The sequence below is a fragment of the Mya arenaria genome, chromosome 15, assembly GCF_026914265.1.
Source record: "Mya arenaria isolate MELC-2E11 chromosome 15, ASM2691426v1".
NCBI classification, from domain to species: Eukaryota; Metazoa; Mollusca; class Bivalvia; order Myida; family Myidae; genus Mya; species Mya arenaria.
In genome coordinates, this window is record NC_069136.1 from 11124882 (window position 1) to 11140267 (window position 15386).

General features: G+C 34.5%; 1 protein-coding gene across 1 annotated transcript; it reads left to right on the top strand.

Annotated features, from left to right (window-relative positions):
- Positions 1-291: 291 nt before the first annotated feature.
- On the top strand, positions 292-10632 carry LOC128219102 (calcium-activated chloride channel regulator 4-like). The gene is made up of 14 exons (XM_052926924.1): positions 292-426; positions 797-1073; positions 1811-1919; positions 2681-2858; positions 4308-4449; positions 4670-4782; positions 5768-5989; positions 6772-7030; positions 7370-7437; positions 7630-7897; positions 8592-8747; positions 8931-9155; positions 9303-9785; positions 10392-10632. Exons 1-14 carry the CDS (start codon positions 292-294, stop codon positions 10457-10459), a joined length of 2703 nt encoding a protein of 900 aa, XP_052782884.1. The 3' UTR covers positions 10460-10632.
- The last annotated feature ends 4754 nt before the right edge of the window (positions 10633-15386 follow it).

Sequence of the window (15386 nt, forward strand, 5' to 3'; positions counted from 1 at the left end):
TCTAAAATTCGTGTCACGAACACGGACGTCCCTGTTAAATGCAGTGGTTAACTGAGTCTGACATTTATGGTACTCAAACCTAATTTGGATGGGACAATTAGTATTATTTAAGTATGGATAAGAAGTCTTCTTTTTCTCTAAGAGATGTTGACAAAATATATTATGTCTAAGTATCCTTTAAAGCATCACTTGTCCTGATCATAGAAAGCTCATCAAATTTGTTTGTTTTATACCAGTATATAAAGCATAATCTAAAATGTTTGATCACAAAAGAGTCGATGTTACACGAAAATGATTCTTGTAATCCTTCTAACCGTTTGCAGTTTTACATCAGCTACTGTCTTAAGAGATAATGGCTACGAGGATGTACATATCGTTATACAAGATTCCGTGGACGAGAATTGGAAATTAGTTGAACGAATTAAGGTAGACTTTCTTTACACGGGATTTAAATTCCAACTTTTTAACGAGAATAAAATGCAACAAAAACTAGTGAATGTTTCCCTCGTATTAATTACACAGCATTTCACTACAGTTAAAATTGTGTACGTAAAGATTCATCGGTAGGTTATGACATGCTGGAAAAGAATGTTACCTGTTTAGACCTTAATTAAAAAATGACAAGTGAGTTAACAATTTAAAAAAGTAACGGCACGTGCATTATCTTTTCGATTTATTTTCTTATAAAGGGTTCAATTGTCTTGCGATAATGACGGGAACCAAATTTAATCAGTTATTTTTTCTACAAGAATGCATAGCACATTGTTACTTTAGTACCTCGATATTGCCTTTTCAGGAAGTTTTCACCGGCGCATCTCAACATCTATTTAAAGCAACAGAGAATCGAGTATATTATAGAAAAATAAACATCATTGTGCCGAAAACATGGACCGAAACACGAGAACACAATATAACAGTCCAATCGTTATCTCTCACAGGCTACGTCACGATAGAAGAAGGGAAAATACAAACACCACATGTTAAAAAACAAGGATGCGGCCAAGAGGGACAGTATATGTATTTGACGCCGTCGTTCCTGCTGGAAACAGGATCTACCAGATGGGGAGATTATGGTATAGTCATGACTTTTATTTTGTCTGAGCGAAATACGAACACGTCGTTCCTTTTGTAATTCACCTTTCAATACATTGTAAAGTAATGTTAAATATTAGTATCCATAAACAAAGCTTGTATCCATTATGTTGTGTGATTCATTCTCTGTGGCGCACTTGTTTCGGCCATGTACGCCGCGTATTCCACTTTGTATCCAATTACTTTAGTTGCACATTGTACGACATATACATTTAGGAAACAATGTGATGGTATTGATGTTCTTGTAAACATTATTACCAATTCGAATCACTCGACAAAAAGCAATCCCCTAGAATTTGCCTACATATCATTTTCGGCCAACCAACGCAAGCTTACTCATAATTTCATGTCAATGAAGTTACTATTATTTTACAATTGAAAATGGACCATTTTCGAAGATATTAAATTAGTTTCGTTTTTCCCTGTTCAACTTCATTTTAATAAAAAAGTAGTAATCACATTTAACCCTTGACATATTGAAAGTGTTCTATCATTGAAAATAATAATAAAATTGCCTAAGCTGCATACACAAACATATAGGTAACGTAAGTGTAGAGTCGTTCATTCGAAAGAATTTGTATATACAAAATGCGTAGGTCAACGAACATTTTAAGTTTACCGCAAACAGCACAGGCATTACGGTTTCGGCGAAACAAGATTCAAAATACGGATAAATAAAAGACATTATGTTAATAGTTGTTTTTTTTTTTTATTTTAGAATCTGTGATCGTTCATGAATGGGGCCACCTCAGATGGGGATTATATGATGAATACTGGCTGCCAAAACAACAGTTTTACCAGCACGCCGGAAAGTGGAAGCCAATAAGGTATGACAGACAATCTTGTTTTAAGACTCGTTTATTGTGCTAACCTAATACGTTATTTTAGTACAATATTTGTTGTCCAAAAAGACGCAAATGTTTTTAGAATATATAAATCAAGAGATACATGTTCTGCATATAATTTGCAATAACAGAGCTCTGCCATCTTAACCATACTGTAATAATTTGAGATTGTGGGTCACATTGATTGTAATACATGTAGTTATAAATGCTCTAAGCATGCATGACACCCTTGATTATAGTATTGACATACAAATATTCAGCTGTATCTTTATGTATACACATCCATTTTACTGAAATTATGAATGGAAGAGAACGGGAAAAATGGTTTTGAGTTATGTCTAAATGATATGTCGTTACTGCCAGACTGATAATCACATTTCTCCCGGTCGCCTGGACGAAAATACACCATTTGACGCTGTGTCCATTTTCTGTTTTTGTTGTGATAAAATACAATCCTGTGGTATTTTAAGTTTTGCAATATCTTAGTTTCGTCGCGGATGGCAAAGCCGAATGACAGAATATGGCGTTTTTCGTTTTTGTTTTATCGCTGATGCCAGATTAAAATACTATAGTTGTCGAGTTGCCATATTCCGCTTTGTCACCGTAACAAGTGGAAATGATAGGCATTTGGTGTTTTAAATATTTGCAATTGGTACACGCCCTAATTACGAATCATATAAATCGGCATGCATGAACGAGTGTATAACGATCTTTAAATTCGTACATTACATGTTTCTTCATAGATGCACAGAAAACGTCGAAGGAAGAGTTGGCATTGACCATCGTTGTGACGATTCCTTGAACGTGAAATACTGTGACGTCAACAACACTGCAAAGAAAATGCATTCGAAATGCTGGTTTTGTCCGAGCATTTCACAAAGCACCAACACATCTATAATGAGTTATCAGTTCGTCCCATCAGTATGTTGATTGTTTTTATGTTGTTGTTTTTTTTTTAAATATAATCATTCTTTTCATACATTTGCTTTTGCATTTAAAGCTATTGTTGAGTCATTTGATTTTGACCAACAATATAACGATAACTGATAGTTACAAGTCGTAGTTACTGCACCCAATACCCGAGGTATTGAAACCGAAAAATTCATACTTTCTATCGTGAGTTTGGGTGTCAGATAGGTACAGTCTTCATCATATTGTCAACCAAACTTTAAATACAGTTTTTACACCCCTGGGCGATTCAAGAAATTACAGTTTGTTCTTAAATTATTTATGCAGACCGAAGCTTTCTGATGTTATTGCCCTATTTGTGTTTCATAAGTCAAGACTCGAAGCCTCCTTTCGGGTGATTGCAACCGAACCAAGCTGATGCGTATAGAGCTTGGTCCAGGCCTTCGTAATGGGCTGACTCCTCTTTCCTCTCCTCTCTCGGTTTTGTTACGTTTTTGATGTTATTCATATTTGTTACACAATCAATTATTTAATTATTATCTAAATTTTTCATTATACCTCATTCAATAATGAAGGTAAACACCCCATATAGGCTTATAAATTCATGATGTAAATCGCCCATTAGGCTTATAAATTCATGATGTAAATCTCCCATTAGGCTTATAAATTCATGAGGGTAAATCCATTCATTAGGGTAAACCATCCTTTAGGCGTATTAATTCATGAAAGTCAATCCTCTAAAAAGGCGTATAAATTCATGAGGGTAAATCCTCCGAATAGGCTTATAAATTCATTAGAATAGATCCCTCCTTTCGGCTTATAGATTCATCTTTAAATTCCTTGGGGTGTGCGGAAGAGCTAACCCATTAGACAGACCATAAAAAATATTACATAACCAAGGGTGCACGTTCAATATATACCATATTGTTAAACATTTCAAAAGTACTTCTTAAATTATTCGTGTTGTCATAACTTCTGATGGAAATTAGAACCTACGATACATGATATTTTCAAGCATAAAAAAAACTTTTACAAAGAGGATGTGTTCTTTTTAGAAAAAACCCTTCTAATAACACTTTTCACAGAATCAAAGACGTTTGGTTGTGATCGTTTTACACGTGTTGATCATCATTTTATTAAGTATTAACAGTTTGCCTTTGTTATTTTTTTTCATGTCAAATGGCATTTCTCCTGGTAAAAATAAGTAGGATGCGTTTATATTGCAACTGTAGTTCAATATATGTACATGTACGTTAATACTTGAACGGTGCGATTCAATATTAAAGTCCGCGTTTTGATTACCGTTCTGATATGATAATTAATGAAAAAAGGTAAACGAAAATATAGAACAATCAATGATGACGCATTTCTTGCGCTCATAAACAATATACCGATCAACGTATATGGTCATTCTTTGGTCATATGGAGATAAAGTAGGCCAAATATATATTAATTGCACAGATAGCCATGTTTTGCGACAAAGACGTACCGGCCACCCCAGAATGGAAACGGCATAACCGAAGGGCTCCGAATATGCAGAATAAGATGTGTGGAAGAAAAAGTGCTTGGGAGGTTATGCGAGAACACGAAGATTTTGCAAACGGTTTGGCGCTCAAATTTTACTCCTAATGAGAGGGTCATTACAGCTCAAGCTTATTAAACTTTAAGAGAAAAAATATGTTCATGTTATTAAAACACTTTCCAAAAATGTTATGAATAGATTGCAAAACGATATCATTCTCAATAAAACTTAGCTCATAACTAAAAGAGGAACACTTATTCTTATTTTGACCTGACAGTGTGAAAATAAATTTACGTTTAAGGAGCAAGCCCTATTCTACCAGAAGACACTGATACATCGCCGGAATTCAATTTAGTCCAAGAAACAGAAGCAATAAGAGTGTTTGTCCTAGACGTATCTGGGAGCATGAGCGGGGTATGTATTTTTAGTGTTTTTATCGTATGTGACATCATAATTTTGTTGCTAGTCTTTTAGTTTCTGAAGTATTGGTGTCGGCGGTGTCAGCGTCGACTTTGTGAAAACGGATTACGTTTAGGCTGTATCAAAAGTATGGTATCTAAAGATATATATTCCAATGATACTTTACATGTTATAAATGTCAATTAAAATGCCTTTATATCAGAAACAATGTGTAAGATGACTAACCGGTACGATTTGTTTCTGGCTGGATATAAAAGATAAAGTTTTGAACCTTAGACTAAGCTGTGTGGTATAACTTTCATAAAGGCCCCAAATGCATTTACGGATTTGTCGTTTTTGCCAAGAAAGCCCACGTGAGAAACACGAACGTCCGTTTAAATCGATGTTGTGTTGTTTGTAAACAGAACGTCTGATAAAAGCCATTCTCGATACAATTTAGTTTACTCGGGCTATGATATTATTGTGTTGTAAAGCCATCATGTTGTGATTTTATTTGTTTATGATCTTAAATTGAATAGAGTGAATCTGGTGTTTGTTATTAGCTGGTCTATATTTCAATAGAACGGTTGTTTTATTCTCAAATGACAATACTCTCTTTAAGTAAAATGTTGAATCTTGGCCATATCTCAAAAACCGTTCAATATAAAACATATAAATACTACTAATGTGTAGAAGTGACAGAGTGACTGTATTTAATGTGAATTTATGCCCATTTCAAGCTTGAAAAAGTAATGTAAAACTTGACCATAACTTCATAAGATTTAAGACATTGACATGCAACATAATACATCTAATACTGGTGGCACGTAAATAACCCTTGACTCTTGTTTATTTTAATTTTCGACGGGCGTGTGTGAAGGTATGTTTTGATATAATACTTGCAACGCATGAACGGTGATTTAAATTTGAAATAATACTAAGTCGATGAAATTATGCATTTATACTAAGAATAACACTCTATGTATCTATTTTCCAATAGTCGAGGATCGAGGGCCTACATGATACGGGCGTGTACATTGTGCAAGAAGTATTGAGGAATGGAAGTTGGCTCGGTTTAGTTAGATTTAGCAGCGAAGCAGTACAGGCACACAAGATAGTTCAAATAACGGATGATTCTGTACGTGTAGACTTGATTCAGAACCTCCCGTCCATTGCTGGTGGCGGTACATGCATCGGGTGCGGTATTAATGTAGCTATTGAGGTAGGGAACCTTTCATCCTAGAATACATTCCGAAATTGCTGATGGTTAGACCCTGATTTGTATCTGTGCTTAAACGTTCTAATAAATGCAAACTCTAGGTGATCAAAAGTGCAATCAGGCCCCAATATCACAAAAACACTTACAACAAATCCAAGTCCTGATCTCAACTCAATTTACTTTCTAACACCAACAGTTATTAAAACTTGTACTTGCACATTTTTAAAGCACATTCTCTAATAGTATAATATGATGGTTAAAAACATTGGTCAATATTCATTCCGAAGAAAAAATATTCTGCAAAACAATGTAATTGAGTACAACTGATACTATGCTTTTATGTGGTAAAATAAGTTGAGATTGAGACTGTAATATGACTTGAATATTAATTTTGTAATATTGTTGATTTTGCCCTTTTGTAATTAATACACACTTCTATATAGTGTCAATTAGTTATAATACTACTACGATCAAAACAATTATGCTCTGTTTCAAAATCACTCAGGAATACCTTCATATTTAATTACATTCAGGCACTTCGTTAACACATATGGAATAGGACTGTTATGCTGATCATATTCACAATTTATTATACAGAATATCCATTGTCAAATATGTTTCATTGTTTCTTTGTTCTTATCAGTTGTAATAACATTACGAACAAAACTTATATTTTCTGTTATAAATTTTATTCAAGCACAAATTCATATAAAATAATATACATGCACTTTTTTACCATAATCGACTGTTAAGTTAATAAATTCAAAGTTTATGGACCAATGTAGATGATTGAAACCACATTTGGATCGGCGAAGGGCTGTGAAATCATATTGATGTCCGATGGTGAAGATGGAAATGAAAACGAATTATTAACCGCAACGCAAAAAGCGATTTCAAGTGGGGTAGTAATACATGCAGTGTCCATTTCCCAAGCGGCAGATCAAAGGATGATAAGCCTTGCATCGGATACAGGTGGAAAACACTTTAATTACTTGGATCAAGGCAGTATCAGTTTCGCTGCCGTCTTTTCAGAAGCCGTCTCAGGTGGGGTTACTGGGGCGGAAAACCAAGCTGTAACGGTACAACAATTTTGTCATTATTTCTACGAAGCAACATTTGGGTTATAATATAATATTACTTTTGCGTGTTAAGACATGCGTATGCCATCAATGAATATATATCAACATACGTATTGAAATATTTTATTGTTCTGTATATCAAACATAAAAATCTGTTTTGATGCTATTTAGCTTGTGTCGGATAGTGTTCGAATTTCAACTGACAGAGTTCATTTCGCTTTCCAAATGGAAACTGGCTTGGGAAAAAGTACATCCGTTTCAGTTTTAACGTCAATGAGTGCAACATTGAACATGACCATTACAGGAATAGGATCGTTTTACGACTATTCGGCCGTCGGCAAATCTTTAACTGGGGCAATGGGACATTTAGAGGTATATTTGTGCCGATAAAGTATTCTGTTAGATTGTTTTGAGTTCTTGTTTTGTTTTATACACCGTTTGCATCACGTGTAGTTATGATAAAGAACATTTTCGTTGTTTTAACGTCATTGTTATATGAAGTAATTGGTGGCACTTGCATACGATTTTCATACTCATATATATATAACAAAAAAAAAATTTAAGCCTGGGGAATACAATGTCACTGTGATATCTTCCATTCACCATACGTGGGATTATATTGTTAAATCCTTCCCTTCGGAGCCGCATCCTATACTAGTGACATCACGATTGTCGACAACAAAAGTCGACTTTTCCTTTGAATCACCGGATCTACCTGTATTGTATGTGGATGTAACGAAAGGAAAAGCTCCAGTTGTAGGCGCCATTATAGAGGCACACGTTGAAGCTAGTTCCATTTTATGCACGTTATCGCCAAAGGATAATGGTCAAGGTTGGTTTGAACAAGAGTTATCTGCCTTATATCAATACTAAAAGTAATTGCTTCATTGTTCAAGGTATATACTTGACCATTGTCACCCCATTGTTGAGAGACATATAAGTAAAAAAATCTGGTTATTGTAAATCAGGGTACCCGATGTACAAATAAGCTTGCCTATTTATTAACAAAAGTAAATAACATACAGTCGAACCTCGTTGGTTCGAACTAGTTGATAAGGACCGATTTCTTTAAAATGAAGCTTAACATTCCCGCTTGGCTCGAATTTCCCAAGGCTCGAGGTATTTCCGTAGGTCCCTGGGAGTTACAGCCAACGGAGTTCGACTGTATATATCATTTTGTAATTTTGTTTCTTATTTAAACTGAAATCGGACGTCAAATGGTAGGTTTTGCGAACTTCTACACATTTTTTTGGTTTAATTTTTACATAATTATACTGTTTTTCCTTTTTTCCGACTCCTTTAACCCTTTCAAATGATATCAATAAATATTTAGTCACCAGGAATCCTCACAATATTAACCATAAGAGTCCCTAAATCAACAGTGTTTAATTGACCGAGGAAAATAACTTACTCATGGTCGTCACTGTTTCCAGGTACATTGTAATATTGCAAAAATCAAATAACCGAAGAAAACGTCCTCTACCTAATGTTTATATTACGTAAAGGTTAAATTGATTGTTATACAGATCCCGACTCGTTGGAAGGAGATGGCGTCTATTCCGTGTATTTGTTACCGAAATGTTTAACAAATGGACGACTGAATATTCGAGTCACGGTCAAGGGACAGGTGAACGAAACCACAGTCATAAATTCAATTAACGGCGCATTGGCTTTAGACGAAAGTAATTTATTTTTATAGCGTTATTTGCCGCTATATTATAATTAATAATCATTTGTAACGTAAGTGTTGTGTGTTTATTTAAATAATAATTTTTTTATCACAATAAGGCGACTATAAGTGTATATGAAGCATTATATTGGTGAGTGTTATATTGTTTACATCTTTTATCGACTATTTGATTAAGGTGAAGCAAAACAGGAAATTATTTCCGACGGTTTCCAGCGATTTTCCCTTCCAGAACCGATCTTTGTCGACAGGTTTCAAAGAAGTATATCGGATATTGTTGCTCCAGGGCAAATTACGGATGTTAACATTGTGAACATTGAAACACAAATGACTTCAAATGGTGAAAGTAGAAACTTTACAGTTTCATGGACGGCAACGGGGAACGATATGAACATTGGCCAGGGTATGATGTTCTTCAATTGGATAGATATATGTTGTGTGTTGTTTTTATATCAATAACACATATGTTTTTCTTTCAACTGTTTGGCGATCCTTTATCAAATTTTGTGAACATTTCAAACATTACCCACAGTTTTTTTTCTATTTTCAGCATCCTTTTATAAAATTCGATATGCTGATGACATTGACACAATTTTCAACAATTTTTCCTCCGCTTATACGCTTGACATCGGTAACGTAAGCCTTACGCCGAAACAGTCGGGTATGATGGAGACTATTGTTATCTCCGTTGACGCCGAGCAAACCTACACGGACACGGCTTATCTAGGAATTGTAGCAGTTGATGAGGCTGGAAATCAGGGGAAAGTTTCCAACATAGTGTCTATCGTTGTGGCCAAAGGGTTTCGTATAAGCTTCGAGGGGGAAACTAATTACACGGAAACTGAAGACGTAATCATTACATTTCCAGCAACGACTGTGTCACAGGACGTATCAACAGTACGATCAAACGATGAGGCTAGTCACACAGGGCTTATTGTCGGCGTTAGCGTCGGGGTTTTTGCTGGAATTGTTGTTGTTGGACTCATACTGTCTGTCGTGCTGAGAAAAAGACCCCCAAAATCTACTTACGAAGGTTATCCGTTTGTTACAATTTGTAGTTTACTTGTTGTATTTTATAATAAACAATGTATCCATATTCATTTTGTAAAACTTTACTAAAAAGGGCTTCTCTTGGTATGAATCTGGTTAAAGAGTGTTAATTGCAGCTGGCAGCAGTTTTTCTCATTGCTTTTATGATTCAACTTATAATTGCATCAGTTAAATAAGAGTACACTTCTGTAGTGAATTATTTTTGTCAATAATATATATTGTTGCTGTGAACGGTTTATTGGGCATACGATGTAACAAACTGTTTAAGTAGTGTATAAAGTATATCATCATTTGTACACATTTATGAACATATATACTTGATAATAAAATAATACACATAACAATTACAACAATATGATGATTATGAAAACATCTTTTTCTGAAACTTAATATAAGAAGTACTTTGAAGAAAATTCACACTTTAATCGAATTATCCTGTTTTATTTGTATACAACTACTATATGAATCATTTAAAAAATCGTACAAGCCCATTTGTTCCCAATTTAAGGGAAAAGCCTATTCGGAGGCACAATCATTAATATTCATAAAACAATCATACACCATAAATTGGTCTTCTCTCCTCTTTCAGTAAGTCGAAAGAGCCAAACTTCACTCCATGAACATGCGAACGTCAACTACGTGGCAGAGAAAAAGTGAAGACTATATTTTTCAATGAAATTACTGACCCACAGAGGGATAGTTGTTTTGTGTGTATGTTTTAAAATGAATTTTAAATTTAGATACTGAACGTTATGGCTGAATGTTATGGCTGTAACCATTATCTTATATCGAATCTTAGATCAATTACATAAATATATGGCAAACACCCACTAAAGTCATTGCATGACGAATTTATGATGAAATTATGAAACCAAGCATATTTGTAGTATATATTTGATTTTGTGGAAAAATATATTCATAAATCTACAAAGGAAACCATGTTCATGTTCATAAGTTATCCCCACTGTTCACCATATACCGTGATTGTTCTGGTCCAACTTTGATTAACCAGTCCAGCAGAATGTTATCAGATATTGTCACGGATATCAAATCAGTCTGCTTAAGGCAGAACAGACCTGGCACAAAGATGGTATCCAATGGCGGTTCGGATAATCGTTGAAAATGAATACAGAAGAGATCAAAATGAACTTGGACCTACTGTGACCTTAATCAATAAGTCGTTATCGTTGTTAATTTAAATAGTATTGGCGTTATTTTCCATATTTACTACTAACGAAACAATAGTTAGGTTACCCCTGCCCCAAAACCCCGACCAAGGCATTGAACTCCGTTCCATCTAATCACTCGTAGGTTATTTGATTTAAATAAATCGGATAAGTAGATAATCGATTATCTGACAACCCACCGGTGTATGGTCAAATAACATTACGCAAAATCGAATGGCGAAACTAAGAGAATATTAACAAAAGAAGGAACACAGATGATTATTTGATGTGTTTTGGCGTATGGCCAATGCACCTTACTTAAATTGTCATTCAATATTCAATCAACGCAAAACGATATTATAATTCGACACTACCTACTTGCACACGGCTGCATAATCTAATGTTTTACTTTTACGATCCTTCCATTGGCATCATGTAAACTGCATCGTAATGGGTTTCTGTTTTACCTGTTATCTTCTGCGATGATTTTCGTGCTGCGCCCAGCCGCCTTTCGGTGTAGCTACAAACACACTTTTTATCTGAAAGAATTTAAACCAAATGAAAACGAACGCGTATATACGCAGCCACCATGTGGATTTGGCCAATGTAAATGTCAATTGTAAATCTTCAAGAAAGACCCGTTGAGACGTTTTTCTTCCACATATTGTAATATACATGTACACAAAAACCGTAGGCTCTAACACAAATAAAACACTTGAAAAATGTGTTGTTCTCAACTAACGATAAGTTAAGTTTATTGTTTTCCTTTTTATAGATTTATAAGCGTAAATTTATTTCAAATGTATTGAATCGGAAACAGTAACTAATTTATGTTAAATTTAAAGGCTTTGAACACGATTTAAACTCGCTAGACCTGTTAGAGCACAATGTTTATAAAGTTAGTGTTAGCATGGTCATAACCTCACACTTGGCCCAACATCTTTCAATAATACTGAATTAAAAAAAATAAAAGGCTCATCAGAGCACGCATTAACTTGAATACAATGAAGAATACAGTGGAAAATAATGCATAAACTGATGAATTATGTTTAAGTATTGAACGACTGGATACCAACATCACCTGTAAACGAATGAATCTCTTTGAGAATGTCCCCAAAGAAATCCGGATGAGTAATGTTATTAATTATCAGAGATTTTAGACTGTTACTGTATTTAGAAATTATGTCGTAATGCTTTAATTGAACTAAGAAAAGGTTTTACTCAATTTCTGATATCTAAATCATTGTTTTAACAAATAAGCAGCCATACATTTTCTACGGGATTAAAACTCATCCACGTCCGATCATACCCTAGCGAATTTAACCAATTGCGAAATGATTACACCATATTGTGGCCCTTGCAAAATGACAGAAATATGTTTTACCTTTGCATATATTTGATAAATATTAAATATTTCGACAGAAGGGGTGATTTAAGAAACATACTGTGTTAGAAGCGGTTCTTTCTTTATGCCAGGGAAATTTAAATGACAGGTTATTTGAATTAAAGTAAACATAAACAGTGCAAAGTTAATTCTGAGAATAGTTATATAAGCATGTGCTTTACTCGTGACGACGTGCGGTGATGTGGAGCGAAATCAGGGTCCTGTGCCAGCGCAATTGTTGGAGAATCCGACCCCTTAAGAGAACCACCCGATAACAGAAACTGTCCTTTGCCAAGGTTGCTAATTCATCCCCATGAATCAGGATTTGAGGGGTCAATCCCAAAATACAGCGTACGTGAGCTCGGAAGGATAGTGCCAGTATTAATAACAGTAATGCAGGGGTATAAGGCTATTTGCATCCCTCTAGAAATCGTTTTTCTTAAATCTAAGATGATTAATTGTCACGGCGGGGAATCCACGTGACCAAATGATAGGTTTCAGTGCAAGATGGCGTCACCAAAACGCTCGACTCGAGCCAAAAATCAAGGCAATACATATAATTATAAAAATTTCTTTATTTTTTAACATTGCCTATCATATGCCCACCTACCTAGTGTGTATTGGCATATCCATGTTTACCTTGAAACTTTAACCGTTATCGAGAACACTTCTGCAATGATTCCAAAATGTACGAAATCCGACTGGTAGGTTACAGTTCCATTTATCATTTTGGCTCGGATTTAGCAGAAAATGAGGTTGTAATTTGGGAAAATCGCAAAAAAAAAACACTTATGTTTTGTTTAAACATAACAGGCATTTGCATTTGGCAACGAATATTTTAATGATTTTAAAAGATATGAGCACGAAAAGAAAATGATAGTTTGCAGCTCCGATTTTTGAAGAGATAGGTTGCAGTTCATTATAAAGGTTGCCGTCTGGACTGCAAATTATGTAATGTGATTGTATCACTGATATTGTATACAAGCATGGAGGACTTGAAATGTGACAAACTGTTTTTATTTTTTATGAATTAAAGATATATATATATATATATATATATATATATATATATATATATATATCTTTAATTCATATATATATATATATATAGGATTAATGAATAATATCACGTGAATATAATATCAGGATGTTAAACATTTTTATTTATTTACTGCCAATATATTATAATGTGAAGTATTATGGATACAACTTTTCTCCCACCTCAGATAAGTACATCCAATAATTCAATCATGCTAGATATTCTTATCTTGCCCACGGGCAAAGATAAAATGCCCGTATGGAACTCCTTTTTAATGGTCACCACATTGTAATTACCTCCCTTGTCGAAGACTGATAATTATTTCTCGCTTCGAATGTCACCATAAAACAGTTTTCACGCACCATTCAAGAAATAATGGTTCACTCTCCTAAGGACTATTTAAAGACTATTAATTTAATCGGAATAACTGCGCGCATATCCATGACAACCACGAATTATCTCATATCCATACGCAATTACTTTCACTATGCACAAAAGAGTTCCAGCAAAAAAACTCATTTTTACTTAATTAGTTTTAACTGAGGTGGGAGAAAAAGCATCTACCATAGCCGCTCGTGTAAGATAGGTTCATCCCGACCCTCGCGCGGGATGTTTTGCGGAAACTCGGTAAACCTCGTTTCCGCAAAACACCCTACGCTCGGGTCGGAATGAACCTATCTTACACTCTCGGCCATGGAAGATACTTATAATCTTTATCCTGATCAAGTGTTAAAGATTTCTTTAGTTGAAGTTACCTTTAGGTTAACACAAGGTTTAATAAAAAAAAAATCACTTGTTTGGTATGTGTTCATTTAAACAAAGGTGGTCTAAATTGGTCCGAAGTTGTTCAACACGGCGCATTAATCGAAAGCTAACTCTTCAATATCTTACATCATATTTTTTCTAGTACTGATATTAAGTCAGGTAATGCATGTTCATGACACGGAAGGATTATAACAGCGACGAATGTAGTTTTATAATTAAACAATGGAGAAATAAGCTAGGTTTAAACCACGTCATCCTGCGATTAAACAATATTTTTACATATAAATTGCATGTTGACATTGAAAACCAGTTGAGTTTAATTCGTTGATCTTGTTCAAACGCAAGTAACAAAGTTAAACGTTATACTTAACTAAAATGACAAACATTGCCTTTCATGAATTCTGCTTACATGAACTGGTGACCAAATATGTATTACATGTAATATGTAAGGAGCGATTTAAAAATCCAAACGTAAATGGGAAATAAATATAAACAAGCTCATATAGGAAGTTGCTTTTGACATGCACCAATCGGCATTCTACAACAATTAACACAAAATGTTGATTGATTAATATTATAACACACACATATATATATTAAAGCTAAAATATCAAATGTAAGAACGGCATCAGCATAACATGAACTTTTTATTATGATATTTATAGCGAAAATGGATATATTTGTCGTGTTTTTTTGTTATGAGAATGGCACATGAGTCTTTTCCGATGATCTTTGTTGGAAGCTGTTTCGACAAATTTCATCTAGTCTTTTCCCAACGTACACCTAATGTTTCCCTTTGTATTGTATTTCTGTCTGTGGGTGCTGTCGCTTTCTTTCTGCGTGAGGCCAGTCTTGACCTCACCTTGTGATCAAACGAATGCTCACTGAACACTTCTTTTGTTTTGTTGTATCGCTGCTATTTGTTTGGGTTGGCTGTTTAGATATCCTGCATTCATTTCGTTTAGGTTGATGAAGGGAAAGACGCTCTTATTCGTGTCATTGGTCTAAAAGATAAAAATGCATTCCATATGATATATCGAAAATTGCAAAACATCGATTGACACGTCATACAATAAATTAATACTGGTGTGCAGATTTTATCACAGATAATGGTTTAACAATTCAACTCTAAACGTGTAATACATCAATTTGTCACAGAAAACAAATCATTAATGATGGTAACCTTATAAATTTGTAAGCAGAAAAATCAAAAGTATAAAAACAGCAGTC